Source organism: Colletotrichum fructicola, assembly GCF_000319635.2.
Source record: "Colletotrichum fructicola Nara gc5 chromosome Unknown KSG_Nara_v1_contig11, whole genome shotgun sequence".
NCBI lineage: Eukaryota > Fungi > Ascomycota > Sordariomycetes > Glomerellales > Glomerellaceae > Colletotrichum > Colletotrichum fructicola.
Genome location: NW_027094061.1, coordinates 398,420 through 414,005, shown reverse-complemented (window position 1 = coordinate 414,005; position 15,586 = coordinate 398,420). Strand labels below are relative to the sequence as shown.

The 15,586-nt window shown below is 56.3% G+C and overlaps 5 protein-coding genes across 5 annotated transcripts; 1 reads left to right on the top strand and 4 right to left on the bottom strand.

Moving 5' to 3' along the window:
* Positions 1-67: 67 nt before the first annotated feature.
* Positions 68-1,418, bottom strand: CGGC5_v016635 (Glucose-induced degradation protein 4-like protein; the record flags this gene model as incomplete). The annotated part of the gene is made up of 4 exons (XM_032037223.1): positions 68-134; positions 227-584; positions 643-793; positions 849-1,418. The coding sequence occupies 4 exons, from the start codon at positions 1,416-1,418 to the stop codon at positions 68-70; spliced, it is 1,146 nt and encodes a 381-aa protein (XP_031884076.1).
* Positions 1,419-5,592: 4,174 nt separating this feature from the next.
* CGGC5_v016634 (Protein mago nashi-like protein) lies at positions 5,593-6,330 on the bottom strand (the record flags this gene model as incomplete). Its single annotated transcript, XM_032037222.1, has 6 exons — positions 5,593-5,733; positions 5,790-5,877; positions 5,928-5,991; positions 6,047-6,142; positions 6,202-6,239; positions 6,293-6,330. 6 exons carry the CDS (start codon positions 6,328-6,330, stop codon positions 5,593-5,595), a joined length of 465 nt encoding a protein of 154 aa, XP_031883839.1.
* A 730-nt stretch (positions 6,331-7,060) lies between these two features.
* Positions 7,061-10,097, top strand: sec26 (Coatomer subunit beta; the record flags this gene model as incomplete). The annotated part of the gene is made up of 4 exons (XM_032037221.1): positions 7,061-7,365; positions 7,429-7,849; positions 7,899-9,894; positions 9,949-10,097. 4 exons carry the CDS (start codon positions 7,061-7,063, stop codon positions 10,095-10,097), a joined length of 2,871 nt encoding a protein of 956 aa, XP_031883920.1.
* Positions 10,098-11,104: 1,007 nt separating this feature from the next.
* Positions 11,105-12,219, bottom strand: ubtd2 (Ubiquitin domain-containing protein 2; the record flags this gene model as incomplete). The annotated part of the gene is made up of 4 exons (XM_032037220.1): positions 11,105-11,230; positions 11,289-11,396; positions 11,448-12,098; positions 12,217-12,219. 4 exons carry the CDS (start codon positions 12,217-12,219, stop codon positions 11,105-11,107), a joined length of 888 nt encoding a protein of 295 aa, XP_031883840.1.
* A 2,017-nt stretch (positions 12,220-14,236) lies between these two features.
* dim-5 (Histone-lysine N-methyltransferase, H3 lysine-9 specific dim-5) lies at positions 14,237-15,370 on the bottom strand (the record flags this gene model as incomplete). Its single annotated transcript, XM_032037218.1, has 3 exons — positions 14,237-14,709; positions 14,768-15,239; positions 15,299-15,370. The coding sequence occupies 3 exons, from the start codon at positions 15,368-15,370 to the stop codon at positions 14,237-14,239; spliced, it is 1,017 nt and encodes a 338-aa protein (XP_031883959.1).
* Between the last annotated feature and the right edge of the window lie 216 nt (positions 15,371-15,586).

Sequence of the window (15,586 nt, the reverse complement as noted above, 5' to 3'; positions counted from 1 at the left end):
GTCCTGCACCCCGAAGTCCTTTCCTTTCCGGATGTCGTTCCGGGGGGTCGGACCTTTTTTCCTGTTCTTATCTGAATTCCATGGCGCTGAAGCAGCCCCTGTCCTCCACGTGCTTGAGCTCGAGCTGCTGAAACCTGGTGACGAATGGCGTCAGCAAAAGAAGAAAAGAACAACAAAAAGCCCGTTCGGGGTCTCGGGCATTTGAAAGGGTATCGTCGGCACTCACTTTTCGCTCTTGGAGTGGAAGTATATTCCACTGACCTCACCCTTGACCTGGTTGAAGCAGATGTAGTAGAATCCTTCGAAACTAGCGCCAGAGATGGTGCGTACGCGATGGTCGGGTACGAGGAAATGCTCCTTCCAGCGCATGAAAATGTTCTCGCGCTGGGCCACGTCGCGGATCACCACAGGGCCCTTACGCGCCTGCTTCTGGAAGGGACGGAAGGCGTTAAATTTCGCCCAGTGGTTCAGGTCGATCTTATCGGTGGCGCCCCAGGTCTCGTGATTTGTGGTGAAGCCGTACTTGGTGCCGATGATCTCACCCTCGAAGTATGTCGTCAACGTGGGGTGGTCCTCAGTGAGGCCTGCACAAAGTTTAGCGGGCGTTACACAATGGGCGGGGGAGCTGTGGCTTGTTTGTACCTTGAATACGCAGATAGCCGCAGAGGAATGACTCCCTCAGGTCGACATGCTTGATTTCGACCTGGACGTCGTAAACCTGTCGCTCGGATTGCTGTGTGCCGCGGAACTTGCTCCCTGGCCGCAAAAAGGATGATGGTGATGATGGAATTATCTGTGGCAGTCAGCAAACCGGTGCATGGAATCAGTCATCGATGGGGGGAGCATACCCTCATGTTGGAATATTCTGAACCCATAGAGGGTGCCATTAGCTCCTCCTCCCACACGTCATCGGCACCGATATCCATGCCCTTGCCGTCGTCGTGTAGTGTCGTTGCGGATTGCCTGGTGTCATGCCGCCTCGATCCATCAGCACGGGACGCCCGTAGCCTGTCACCGGCCGAGTGTCCCTCCTCGTCTGATTCGCCTTGCTTGAAAGACTCCATATCAGCCGCAGGCGACGAGTGGGCGGTGTCGCCCGACTGCGGCCTCGGCGACATGGTTGTTGATCTAGAGGAAGAGACGGCGGATGTGGGCTCGTCGTCGAGAATGACCTCGGTGCTTATGCCCTCGGTGGGAGACATTGGGGCGCTGACGGGAGCGGGAGAGGCGTCCTCGTCCATGCGGTCGCGGTCGTGATGGGGATCCATCGCTGCCGGGCCGTCGTTGGCATCTGGGCCGGTGGGTGGACGCCAGCTGCGTTGGGTAGATCTTGAGTTGCTGTCTTCAGGACATGTCGAGAAACTGTGCGATCGAGGAGAGTGGGGGTCGGGAGGAGGGTTGGATGAGGGAGTCGGCATGCTGGGCTGGGAAAGGTGTCGTGTGTCGTGGATGATCGTGAAGACGGGATGGAGCGCTGCAGCAACGGCACTGGCAGCGGTGGACGTCGATGTCGAGCGATGGGGGTCGGTCGCGTCGACAGGGAACGCTGCGGCTTTACCGCCAGCAGGGGTTGAAGGGCTCCGCAATGATGACAGCAGGGGGGCTACAGAATCGCGGAGGGAGAGCAGATGGAGTGTCGTTGGGCGGGTTCGGGCTCGGGTGCAACGATGCGGCGATGGTTATTTCGATGTCGGTCGGCAGCGAAGTCGCCAGGTGGGTTGCTTGGTGGTTCCTCGAAGAAACTCGGTCGAGGGGATGAATGCGAGGAGGTGATTCAGACCAGTGGGAGCAGCGCCTTGGGGTAAGGTAGGTTGGCTCCGAGTGTACGGAATCACAAGCTGCCAAGCGAGAGAAGGCGGTCGGCGGCGGACAGGGGCATTGGTCGGGAGAAATCCAACACCGCGTCGTCGAGCAAGCTGATGTGATGGGGGAAGTCGAGTGTGAGGTGAAGAAGGTAAGTAAGGTAGGGTCGCAAGAATACTTTGCGCCTGGTGGGATGACGATGTCGGGGGTTCGGCGCGGGATTTGAGCCAAAACAGAGAGGAGAAGCTTGCCGCAGGTGACGAAGCTTAGATTCTGGGTGAGAAATATAGAATTGTCACAGAAGCGGCGGATGTATGACTGATGTGACAGAGGCGAGGTCGGGCAGATGCAAATGCTGGCGAGCAGCGAGGAATGGGAGGGTTGGCTAGGTATCTGTAGGCAAGTTGCAGTACCTTACAATGCAATGCCACAACTAACAGCGACGGCACAGCTCAACAGAGACAAATCTCCATGCGGCTATGCTAGAGGCAGCGGCAGACACTCTCGAATTACCTTAGCAGGTAAAGGGAGGTACCTCTCTCTCAAAGGTACAAGTGCGACGGCGGGAGGGCAGCACCAGAAAATGCAGAGACGGGTAGGAAGGGCCTGGGCCTGAACCGTGAAGACTGCAGAGGGACGGAGACGGAGACGGAGACAGAGCAAGATAGAGGGCAAGAGGGACAGGGCCAACCAAGGTCCTTCAATCAAGTGGGAAAATGGGACGGGGTGTGACGATTGGGGAGAGGACACTACCACTGGATCTTGGGCCAGTGAGTGGGCTTTTCTCTGTTGCTGCTCTGCGACTGGGGGAAAGCGGGAAAGAGAAGATGGGGGGTCGCGGAATGCAAAATGGGGGGGAGGAGGGGACGATGGACTTTGTTGCCGGGATGGGACGAGATGGGATGGAGTGAGGTGATTGGCGGGGAAGCAACGGATAATGTTGAAGGTGCGTGTAAATGGAAAGGCAATGTTATCGTTCTCGCGGGTTGGTTGCGATGTTGAGATGGTGTTGAGTATCCTTTTTGGCTGCTGTTTGATGATTTTCTGACTGTTGCGTTATTCGGTTTGAAGAATCGAATGGGTGAGACGGAGAGCACACGAGCAGACAGCAGACAGCACAGCGTACGGGCACATGAACAGCTACGGATACATATGGCGGCAACAGACGAAATACTGCAGTCAAGATGCAGCGAAGAAGGGAGCTGGAGAGAGAAGGAGTCCACCGTCAATGCATTGCAGCCGATGACGCCCTCCCCCCGCCTTCCCCCATTCATTGCTGAATACCCCCTCTAGTGTACATGTACCTGCCATACCTCACAGGCAGAGAAGGTACCTGAGAACGGGCATTTCTCTCCATCGCATCGTTACCGCTAGCCACGTTAGAAGGGTCTCCCCGGCATGTGGCATTTCTGCGCTGTCAAGCCTCCATCTGTCCGTCTCTCTCTCTCGCTCTCTGTCTCCCTGACTCTCTCCAGTATTCACTGGGTTCGTTACCAGTCTTGATGCTTGGCTGTCGCTTCTGGCGTTCGCTCTCTGTCAAAGAACCACGCTAGACGGACGCCAGCCACGAGACTTTGCCCCCGACTTCTCTAGCGGCGTCGCTGAACACCCCTTAGCCGTGGATTTGGCTGTCGACATCCCTAGCGGAGGGTTCTTCTGGGCTGAAAGCGTCACGCACTAAGACAGACAAGCACTGCCAGCAGAACTGACGGGAACACCTCAGCGCCTCCAGCCTCTTGCTGGTTCTCTCGTCGTCGCCTCTGTGTCTCCAGCTTCAGCCACTTTCGTGTCGTCTGATTTGTCCCGGGCCCCCAAAAGCTGCAGAAGACGGGAAGCCAGCTCACCTCATGACTGCGCAGGTTGAGCACTTACTTAGTAAACAGAGGCTTGCAAGAGGTACCGAACACGAACTGCGCCCCCATCGCTACATGACATGCTCGTGCATCTGTCCTGGGTACATAACTACCTAGGCGCTGCAGCCAGCGGTCTCATGTCTCATGTCCTGCTGAATTTTCTTCTCGTCTTCCCCCCCAAGCGCAGGGCCCTTTTCGGGCTGGCGGGGGGCTCGCAGTCCCCGTTTTTGCAGGCGCTGCCCTGCCGGATCCCGCTGCAATGGAAGGGCGCATCTGCAGTTCCAGGGCCCGGGCCCAGTGACATTCATCACTTCACCCCCAGGGCCCCGAGGAATGGAACAGAGGGCGTCAGCGGGCGCTGCACCCGTCTCTTCAACCGTAAACCTGCCGCAGTGGCACAGACTGGGGCCAAACTCTGTGCTCTCGCAGGTATGAATATCCACTCAAGACTCAGACCGAGGTGAGGTGGTTCTTTCCAACGAGTCCAAGCACTGCAATTTACCTGCCTCATCTTGCGTTGAGCTGCATGTCCATCTGCATGCAATAGACACTTCATCTACCTGCCCGAGTAAGGTACTCAACGTCTAATGCAAGGCGGACCCCAGCCACGACCAACCGCCTCACCTCTCTCAACTCCCGTCTAAGCCTCATCGCTTTCCATTGCCTCACATGAAATGGAGAAAGGCAGTGCTACAGACACAACACGCCTAAGGCAGATCCTCTAAACCGCCTACAGTCATCCCGACCAAGCAGCTCCCTGCCAACTGTCTGTGAGCCCATCACATCACGTATGCATTGTCGCTGCCGTCTGTGCCAGCTAATTACCGTTGGATGATGGAATGCCTTCCTCCCCCTTTTCGATATTCAAAGCACATTGCTCAAAACGGGGACAATCACACCCGTCATCTACTTTCTTAGCAATTCGCCGCCTCTCGAGGCTTGTTTCGACCTCATGGAGATCAAGAGGACGGACTATCATGCTGTCACGCTGACCCCCCTCATGCCCTCCTCCCCTGAACTGACCTGAACCGAACCGAACGCCGGGCACCAGCCAGCTCCCGTCACGCCTCACATCCCGCCTTGAACCATCGCCGCTAAAGCAATAAAGCAGTAAAGCCGCACTCCCGCCGTTCGCTGTCTGGTCTCAGCCCTGCCCTGGCCCTCTCCTTGCAAGAACCCGCATCTCCCCGACCGACCCGATCTGTCCGGACCTGTTATGCTTAGTCCAGAATCCGCCGTTACAAGTCTGACTCGGCACTGCTCCCGTTGACAGCTCGAGCCAACGTGAACTCAAGAGCTGCGTGACACAACCCAACATCCCATCATCAGGTCCGGCGAGATTGGGTTAGCTTCTCGTCATTAGCTGATGACAGCGGCCCGCATGTCAGTTCACCACCTCAGACCCTTCCCGTCTCCGACCTAATCTCAGAACACGGCCGATCTGCGCGGCCAGCGTCCCCTTTTCGTGCGAGGCAACGGGCGTGCATGACACTATCATCGAAGAAAAAAAAAGACGTGTCTCGTTATTGCGGGATCGCGACCAAATTTGGCCACGCCCGTGTAAGTCTACCTCATGAAATAGGGATGGCTAGTTACCAATCGATTGATTATCTCTCTCTGCTTTTTTCATCCGTTCCCCCCACGCCCGCCGTCATGTCCGAGCTGAAGGGGCCCAAGGACTGCTTCATGCATACACCCGCATCGTTATGCATTTTCTAGAAGTAGTCGGGTTGTTTCCCGTTGTCCGCAGTCCGCAGGTCACGCGGCATGCGGGGCGTTTTTCGTCATTGCATGTTCGTCTCGTAGCAAACCCCCTCCCACATTAAACAGTTGGCCCCTCGCTGAACCGGTGGTCAGTTGCTGTTGCCGGTCTCGGGTATCTCCATTCTTCATTGCCGTCCGCTGTCGTCGGGGTCGTTGTCGTCGTCGATCGCGTTTAGATGGGCTTAATCTTAAAGTGCAGGGCAATCAGGCTGAAGACGAGAGCCTTCAGGTCCTGCACGAGGTAGTAAAACACTCGCAATCCTTCCGGGTCTGCAGACTCCGTCACGTCGACCAAGGAGCCAATCTTGGCGGTCTGCCCGAAACATGTCAGCCGGGTGCCCTGAGAGCCAACGGATGACTCCTACCCACCTCGAAAGAAATATGGTCGTTCCCCAGCCGAATCTCAAGCTCCTGGCGTCCGTCCTTGTTCTTTTGCGGCCACTTTGAGTCGTCTTCCCTGCGGAGGGTGTTAGTCGATTTCTGGGGCATTGGTGTCTGGAAGCGCACTTCAAAATTTCGCTCGTCTTGATGATGCGCTTGATCTCCTCGACGACCAGAGCGCTGACGCACACTATATGCACTTATCAGCTCTTGCCTGCCTGCTGTAAGGCGGGGAGGTGTCGTACTCTCTTTGCGAATCAGACTGTCGTTCCTGTAGTTGGAGTTGTTGGCATATCGTGCAACTGCACTGCGTCCGTCGCCGACAACGCGGAAGTCAAATTCTGGGATCGGTGTCAGCGGGTTTGCCGCAACGAACGTCAAGGTCGGCGGGGCGTGTTACCCAGGAACTCATGGCCGAAGCGTCCAGAGTGGCCGGAGCTACTGCCGTTAGCTGGATGCAATCCAAAAGAGGTCAGCAGGACCAGACGCACTAGTATCGCAGGTAGAACTGATCGTTGGGGGCCGACATGGTGGGCGGCGTCGTCGACAAAGCTCGGTGTCGGTGTTTCGTCGCGACTTGGTGTCTTTTGGGGCTGCAAGGCTGGGGAATGGAAATGCAAGAAAAGCGGGATGGCCCCCGTCGTCCCTCAGCCCTGGCGGGGTCTGCCATCATGAGTGGGTAGAGCTTCGGCCAATGGAAGAGCTCCGTTGGCAGAGGCTCTGGCTGGGCCTCTCCGGCATCTTAATCCGCTCCGAGTTCAAGGGTCCACTGCCGTCACGTGTTTCGCTTAGTGACACCTGTTCGGCGCCCGGGGACAGATATTCACGAAGGGCCAGATCAGTGTACAGAGGGCCCGGCGGTATATGCTACAGTTGCGCAGCCGTGTATCGCGAATCAGTGAACTGGACCGAACTGCTCCCAACAACCCACACAAACACTGACGACGCATGCTTGCCGAAGGAGCTCTCGTGTGGAAGTGGATTGAGTAAAACGGATGGCCTAGAAGAGTATGTCACTTTCCAGTCTCCAGCACTTGCATCGCCCAAAAAAAGTTCCAATCGTAGAGAAGGAGCTCCCTGAGCTAACACGTATTCCCCCCGTCCCTTAGACACACTGCCGTCCAATCCCCAATCCCCACCGCCCAGCTTCGACACATCCCACTCGAACCCCCCGACTTCCATCTTAATCCCCCCTTGAACACGTCGTCACCCTCACCGCGCCGGCACCGAGCCAGCAACACCAACACACTGCCGCCACGATGGCCTCCTTTCTGGAAAATGCCTACAGCTTGGTGCACCAGGACAATGCCGCCGACGTCCCTTCCCTCGCCGACCTGCGCACGCAGCTCGAGAAGGGCACCGACGAGAGCAAGGTCGAGACCATGAAGCGCATTCTCACCATCATGCTCAACGGCGACCCAATGCCTAATCTCCTTATGCACATCATCCGTTTCGTCATGCCCTCGAAGCACAAGCCTCTGAAGAAGCTCCTCTACTTTTACTACGAGATCTGCCCCAAGCTCGACTCCAATGGCAAGCTCAAGCAGGAAATGATCTTGGTCTGGTGCGTGGCGCCTCTGGCCTCCAGCTGAAGCTGCATGCACCCCTACTGACACTCTGGCCCCAGCAACGGTATCAGAAACGACCTGCAACATCCCAACGAGTACATTCGCGGAAACACGCTCCGCTTCCTCTGCAAGCTGAGGGAACCCGAACTTATCGAACCTCTGCTGTCCTCCGCGAGACAGTGCCTCGAGCACCGCCACGCATACGTGCGCAAGAACGCCGTCTTCGCCGTCTCCTCCATCTACACACACAGCGCCTCCCTAATCCCGGATGCCTCCGACCTCATCAGCACATTCCTCGAAGCTGAAAACGACCCGACGTGCAAGCGCAATGCCTTCGCCGCCCTGGCCTCCATCGACCACGAGAAGGCTCTGCTCTACCTGAGCACAGTATTCGAGGGCATCCCCAACGCAGAAGAGCTCCTGCAGCTCGTTGAGCTCGAGTTTATTCGCAAGGATGCCATTCAGAACTCCCAGAACAAGGTAGGATATCTCAAGAATAATCTGCTTGGCGCATGGCTGACCCGAGCAGGCGCGCTATCTGCGTCTCATCTTCGACCTTCTCGAAGCCAGCACCTCGACCGTCGTCTACGAAGCTGCCTCGTCATTAACCGCCCTCACCAACAACCCCGTCGCAGTAAAGGCCGCCGCTGCCAAGTTCATTGAGCTCAGCATCAAGGAGGCGGATAACAATGTCAAGCTGATTGTCCTCGACCGCGTGGACCAGCTTCGCAAGAAAAACGAGGGTATCTTGGATGATTTGGTGATGGAAATTCTGCGCGTCCTTTCCAGCCCCGATATCGATGTTCGCCGCAAGGCTCTGGGTATTGCCCTCGAGATGGTGTCGAGCAAGAACGTCGAGGAGGTCGTGCTCCTGCTGAAGAAGGAGCTGTCAAAGACCGTGGACCAGGAATACGAGAAGAACACCGAGTACCGCCAGCTCCTCATTCACTCCATCCACCAGTGCGCCATCAAGTTCTCCGAGGTTGCCGCTAGCGTCGTCGACCTGCTCATGGACTTTATCGCCGACTTCAACAACACCTCCGCCGTCGACGTCATCAACTTCGTTAAGGAGGTCGTCGAGAAGTTCCCCAAGCTGCGCAAGCCGATTGTGCAGAGGTTGGTGGCTACCCTCAGCGAGGTTCGCGCCGGCAAGGTTTACAGGGGTATTATGTGGATTATTGGAGAGTACTCTCTGGAGGAGCGCGACATCAGGGACGCATGGAAGAGCATCCGTTCCAGCTTGGGCGAGATCCCCATCCTCGCCTCGGAGCAGAGACTGCTTGACGGTGATGGTGAGGAGGAGAACAAGGAGCAGGTCAATGGACACTCCAAGCCCGCACAACCGACCGGCTCCCGCAAGGTGCTTGCTGACGGAACTTACGCTACCGAGACTGCTCTTACCAGCCAGTCTTCCGTTGCTGCCAAGTTGGAGGCCGTGAAGGCTGCCCAGAAGCCTCCTCTGCGCCAGCTCATCCTCGACGGTGACTACTACCTCGCAACTGTTCTCTCCGCCACCCTGGTTAAGCTCGTCATGCGCCATGCCGAGATCTCCAAGGAGGCTGGTCGCACCAACGCCCTCCGCGGTGAGGCCATGCTCATCATGATCTCCATCATCCGTGTTGGTCAGTCGCAATTCGTGAAGGCTCCCATTGACGAGGACTCTGTCGACCGTATCATGTCTTGCGTCCGCTCTTTGGCTGAGTTCAACCAGCACAAGGAGCTCGAGACCGTCTACCTCGACGACACCCGCAAGGCTTTCCGTGCCATGGTTCAGGCCGAGGAGAAGAAGCGTCTCGCCAAGGAGGCTGTCGAGAAGGCCAAGACTGCCATCCAGGTTGACGATGTCGTCCAGATCCGCCAGCTCTCCAAGAAGAACGCCACCGACGGTTTGGACGAGATTGAGGTTGACCTTGAGAGAGCAACCGGCGGCGAGGCTACGGCGGAGGACCTTTCCTCCAAGCTCAGCCGTGTCGTCCAGCTTACCGGTTTCTCCGACCCTGTGTACGCCGAGGCTTACGTCAAGGTCCACCAGTTCGATATCGTTCTTGACGTCCTCCTGGTCAACCAGACTATGGAGACGCTGCAGAACCTCTCCGTCGAATTTGCTACTCTCGGTGACCTCAAGGTTGTCGAGAGGCCGACGACACAAAACCTGGGTCCCCACGACTTCCACAACGTCCAGTGCACTATCAAGGTTTCCTCCACGGATACCGGTGTCATCTTCGGCAACGTTGTCTACGATGGTGCCCACTCTACGGATACCAACGTTGTCATCCTGAACGACCTCCACGTCGACATTATGGACTACATCCAGCCCGCCACCTGCACCGAGACGCAGTTCCGCACCATGTGGACCGAGTTCGAGTGGGAGAACAAGGTCAACATCAACTCCAAGGCCAAGTCGCTGCGTGACTTCTTGGAGCAGCTGATGGCGGCCACAAACATGAACTGCCTGACTCCCGAGGCCAGTATGAAGGGCGACTGCCAGTTCTTGAGCGCCAACTTGTACGCCCGCAGCGTATTCGGTAAGTTGTTGAATGACTTTCCACATCATGTTTTCGTTACTAACAAATGCGCAGGCGAGGACGCGTTGGCCAACTTGAGCATCGAGAAGGAGGGCGAGGACGGACCCATCACCGGCTTCGTCAGAATAAGAAGCAGATCGCAAGGCCTGGCGCTGAGCTTGGGATCCCTCAAGGGACTCAACAAGATCGGCTCAGCGGCGTGAGGGTTGTAGTGACGGATGTAGGTGCTATATATCGATACTGCAGTAGTCGCCCCGATGTCATGTTTTGACAACCTCCCTCCCGGCTAATCTCCAGCCTGCGGGCGTAATGGGGTTGAAAGATCTAAAAAGGGAAGCAAGAGAGAAAGATGCGACCTGGGAAGGCGGGCTGGCTGGCTGGCGGTGCTGAATGGAAATGAAATATGAGGGGAGGGATTGAGTCCTTGTCTGTGTTTTCCCCCCTTTGGCCTCTCTCTCGCCCCCTCCTCTTTTTGTGGTTAGAGTAAAAAGTGCAGCCGGGTCAGGCGTCATGAGTAGGTAGAAATGAGATGTTATTCATGTTCTAAGCAAGTCCATGTAACCCAGGTGGCGTCATGGCATGGGTACGATGAGTATGATGAAGAACCATGTCGTATTAAGTACGGTATTGACCAAGCCAGAGGGGTGAACCCCCTCAGGGCATATGCATACGTACATTCCGCTGGGTATGCCACAGTTTTGGCTGAGCGGAATCGTAATCACTAAACTAATGAGAGCGTGTAATGCTCGTAATGGCTGACAAACAAACAAAGGCTTTTTCTTGTTGGCGGCAAACACCCTCCACCGAAACGCCAAAGATTGCAGGAGTTGGATCGCGATGAAAAGGGGTATTATCCAGACTGAAACCAAATAGTAAACAAAAAGGGAGCGTTCGTGTATCCGTGTTGAAGCTGGAGGATTAAGAGTGCTGCCGTCGATGGCTTTGGCCATGTGTGTAGGTGCCTTGCTGGTTGAAGTAACCCGTCCTTGTGGTGTTGAGAATGTACGGAAACGCTGAACAGGTCGCTGTGGTGTTCGGGGGCAGTTTGACGGCTGGGTTGTCATTATTGGTCAGGTTCGAAGTATGATGAAGAATAACGCGTCGTCCAGGGTGGGCTCGAGCGGTGGATGCTGATGGCGTTTCTTCGTCGACGCACTAAGCGCCATCGTTCCTGCCATCCTTCCCGGAAAAAGTCCATATGCTCTTGAGACTATCTGTCAGAGACATAGGCATTGATAACCTGGCCCTGAGTCCAACCCTGCTCCGTAAGAGGCAGGTTTTCTTTGAGAAGCTTGCCCATGAAGGCTAAGCGTATCTTCTTCTTGTTTGGAGAGAGCTGGTAGATACGTTAGTCAAGATAGTTGCAGACCGAAGTTCAAAATGATAGAGCTTACCCCTGCTTCGTTTAGTATTTTGCCGGTAATGGTTTTCACGGTGTCGGTTTTGGAGAAGCCAACGGTCACATCACGCCCATTTTCAGACAGACGAGCAAGAAGAGAAAGCTGGTCCCGAGCGTCAGCCACCGCCTTGCCCTTTTCCTCTCTCCGTCTTACATTCTCGTCTTCGTCGAGTTCCTCGGTTGTCTCTTCGCCGCCCGCCAGGTCATCCTTAAAGTCGCGCGTCGAGAGACCCTCGTCGTCGTCCGCGACGTCTATTGTTGCGTCGTCCTCGACAAGATTCGTGGGATTAGCCACCGCCCACTCGTTAAGCTGGTAGTAGTTGCCAAGTTGATCATAGGCACCTTGGGCCAGATCACCAGTGGGTAACGTGATATCCGCCGCGTCAAGAATGCTCTGGGCTGTTGCCAGGCCATTCGTCCCGTCCTCTGCTGCACCATGGCTGGCGGGATCCCAGAGGACCTGCAGAGCGTAGTGAAGGGACTGCCATATCTCTGGACGTCCAGTGACGCGGGTTTCGAAGAAATCTTTGCGCTCACGGTTGATGGCGGAACGGGTCCAGACACGGCTCTTGGAAGCCCAGACGTGGCGGCGGAGGGGCTTGTTGATGTGCCTGTCGAGAGGCAGGGTGGACTGACGGTGGCGGCGACCACGGCTGGAAGCCTGTGTCGTGGAGGCGGCGGGGGAGTCGTCGCGGTCGTGGGCGGCGGCCGAAGTAGAGGCATTGATTGCGCGGGCTGAGCCGGTGTTCGTCGGGCCTGGGTAGGGCGAGATCGAGCCACTCTGGGATCTAGACATGCAGCAGCCCTACGAGGTTGTCATTAGTCTGATGTTTGAAGCAGCGGCCGTCCGTGGTGCAGTTGGACATTGCGCTTGGGCATCGGAGTACGCTCCGAAGGCGACATGAGATTGAGGAGCAGCTTACCATCGTGACGGTGCTTCAGCGGCAGAGTGGAATTAGGTATATGCGCGGGGTTAAGTTTTAGCAATAAGAGATGCGTCGGTCCATAGCCTGACGTATATGATGTGGCGCGGCCTGGCTAGGACTGGATAAAATGTACTATTGGTCCAAGAAACGTTGTCGCCAAACGAGAGCTTCGCGAAATGTAGCGCTTCTGTCCAAGACAACAAACTGTGGAAGGGAGAAGACAAGGAGGACAAGAGGCGTAGAGTCGGGCGACAATCGCTGGAGGAGAGAGGGTGGTGGTGGTGGTGGTGGTGGTCTGGACCCTTGACGTGATGAGCTACTGCTTGCTGGTTGGCTGAAGAAGGCGGGTGCGGCTGCGGATGTGTTGGTGCCGTTGGGGGAAGTGCGTATCTGGAAGTGTTTGGAGCAGTAGCGAATGAAACGTCGACGAGATCGTTGGCGAGATGTACAGGCAGTGGTGGTGATGGTGGTGGTGGAAGTGCCTCCCCTGTGGTGGTGATCGGGAGGAGGAAACCGACCAGAGGTGAAGGATGACGAGTAGAAGGTGGGATGGTGACGAAGCAGTGACTTCTTCCCTATTGCGGTGCGACGTGCGACAGCGACGACGGCAGCAACAGTGACAGCGGGAAGGAATCCAGCGCTGAGGTGGTTGCAGTTCCTCCCCCGGAATAGGATCTCGGCTAGCAGGGGGGTTCGCGAGCTAGCGTCACCTAAATTTTGCTTGTTTCCGCTGAAAGTCTGGCAAATGCTGAAAGTCTGGGCCGTGACCGAGGCTCCAGTTCCCCTTCCAGTTTTCTTGTATGTCGGAGCCGTATTATTTGATTGCTGTTGGTTGCAGACATGCACCGAACCAGACCATTCCTGGCTGTCAGTAATTACCCGTTTGCACGTGGGTTTTGCTCCTGCTCAGGAACGCCCGAGACAATGCGCAAAGGACACAATCGATTGAGAGACAATGGAACGGCCCAGACACCGCCAGATCTGATCGTCTCCGAACGCTCTTCCTTTCTTCTTATCTCGTTATATTCTTCCTTCTCTCCAATTTCGTTTTCTAGCTTAGCTTAGAGGTTGGTCACAAGCGTCTTGGCAAGGGGCCCGTTACACCTGTCGACACAGGGTCCCCCAGCAAGCTCAGCCCAGTCCACTCATTTTTATGCCGGCGAACCCCTCCCAAGGTGGTGCTCCCAACGGTGCTTTCCAGCGGTTCAGAGAGTGCTGAAGTGGTCCGTCGGGCGGTAAGGTTGCTGAGCCACGATGCATCTCACGGCGCCTGACACAGACAGCCAGCGGATGACGACGAGAGCGTGATGCGATGAAAAATATATTTTCCTCCTGAAGCCGGCAACCGTCTCAACGTTAACGGCTGGGCTTGCGCTGTGCGCTGCCAACTCAATTCCATAACCCAACCAACACGGCCCGGGAATGGAGCTGCCTGTCTCAAACGAACCCTTCCGCCCCATTGAGACGCCGTGCCGGGTTTCCATTAGTCTCATTAAGCTGGGCCGGGGCTGTCCGTTACTAACGCAATTCAGATCTCTCCCTTTTCAAGATTAGATCTTGCGTTTTTCAGTGAGGCGATGACTTGCTCATCTGCCATGTTATGCAACCGTGTGCTAAATCGCCAACTTTTGCGGAATCGGCCGTTTTCCAAGCCAGGTGATCCTCACAAACCCGACTTCTCCGGCTTCTTCAGACGAACTGTTCGCCCTGAGTCGTCATCCATGCCTCAATACACGGCCGTGGATCCGTCACGCACCGGCGCCTCCGTATCCTGCCGTTCACCCGTTTCGCCCGTGGTTCCTTGACGCCCACCCTTGTCCGTTGCGGACCCATCGGGCCCAGTGTTCCCATTGTCGGTCCATCGACGTTAATGACGTCGAGATGGTCTTCCGAGACACACCTCCTGGCATGCCGAGACAGCTCATAACCTTTGGCCAAGCAAGCATCGCCGCCAAGTCGATGTAACGTCCAGCTAGACCGGTCCTAAAAGTCAACCGCATCAGATCATTCGACATGTCTACCACAAGAATCCACGGCAGTTCTTGCTACCACAGAGGCACGGCGTCATGTCGCCCTGCTTGGACTTATCCTTCGCGTCGTTATCTTCGTCGGATACGCCGTCAACATAGTCGAACGTCAATTCTTCTCCAGCAGGAATGTCTCTGAGAGCGAAGAGGCCGATATCGTGCATGTGCTTGTCTGCGTGGTCGCCCACGCGGGCAAAGATGCGGAGGTTCGGCTCGCAAGAATGATTAATGAACCGAGTCGGGCCCGACATGAACTCGCCATCGATCTCGAGCGGCGGGCCCTGTAGGCGGGGATCTGGGGAGTCGGGGTCGGTAAACTTGTCGAGGGCGAAGAGGTACACGTCTTTGCGTTGTGAAATGCTCGATTTTTTGCGGCGGCGCTGGGCTTCTTCTGGCGTTAGGATCTCGCCAATATACCTGTCCACGAACTGGCCTCTCTTGATGTCAACGAGTGAACGCACACCTGGCACTCTGGCGTCAGTTTCTGTTCTCTAAAAATTCCAGCAAGAGCAACGACTCACCCCATCCCCTCTGGGTGGTGCGGAAAATCTGCAAGGGCACCTTCCTGCCTCTCTCGACGACGCGGTTCGGGCAGTTGTCGGTGCAAGCGCAGCCCTCGTGGCATTCGTAGATCGGCCTCTTGGAATGCTTCAGGAAATGGGATCGCAGCAGTCCCGCCTTGGAGCCGTGCATGTGGTACATGTACACTTTCTTCCTGGCGGTGCCCTCGTCGTCCGAGTCATCCTCTTGTTCCTGGAGACACAGACAGCCTCGATACTGGCACTCTTCGTCGTCGCGGCATTCGCAGCCCGAGCGGAAACTATCCTCGGCCGCCTCGACGCCGTGTCCGAGCTTCGACTCTTGGAGGAAGCGAAAGGTGGAGGGGATGACGGCGTCGTCTTCCTCATTGACGATCGTTATCGGGGCTTCCTTGTTATTGGGAAATCGGCGGATCTGGCACCAGTGGCAGTTTTCCTTTTCGCGCTCGAGGGCCTGTCGCAAGAGGAAGTCAGTCCTCAGTGTGGGTGTTCGGTCAGTGGTCAAGGTCTTACCCGTGCAGACGACTTGCTTGTCGACTCTGTGGCGCCATGGTAGAAGAAATGGCGCTCTGTGGCCGCCTCCATATTGTCGTAGTTCTGGTTATGGATCGAAGACAGTAAGGCATACTATTGGCCGGTTTGCAGAGCTCTTGACGTTGTGCTGCCTTGAAGCTGTCAAGCCGCGGGGCAATTGGCCAACCACTTTACGCGAAGCGACGCGTCGGCCGGAAGCTGCTGCTGACTAAGGCTGGGAGCGAAGTGGAGTAGCTGCAGCTGTAGCTGTGGCTTCCTCACCTTGGA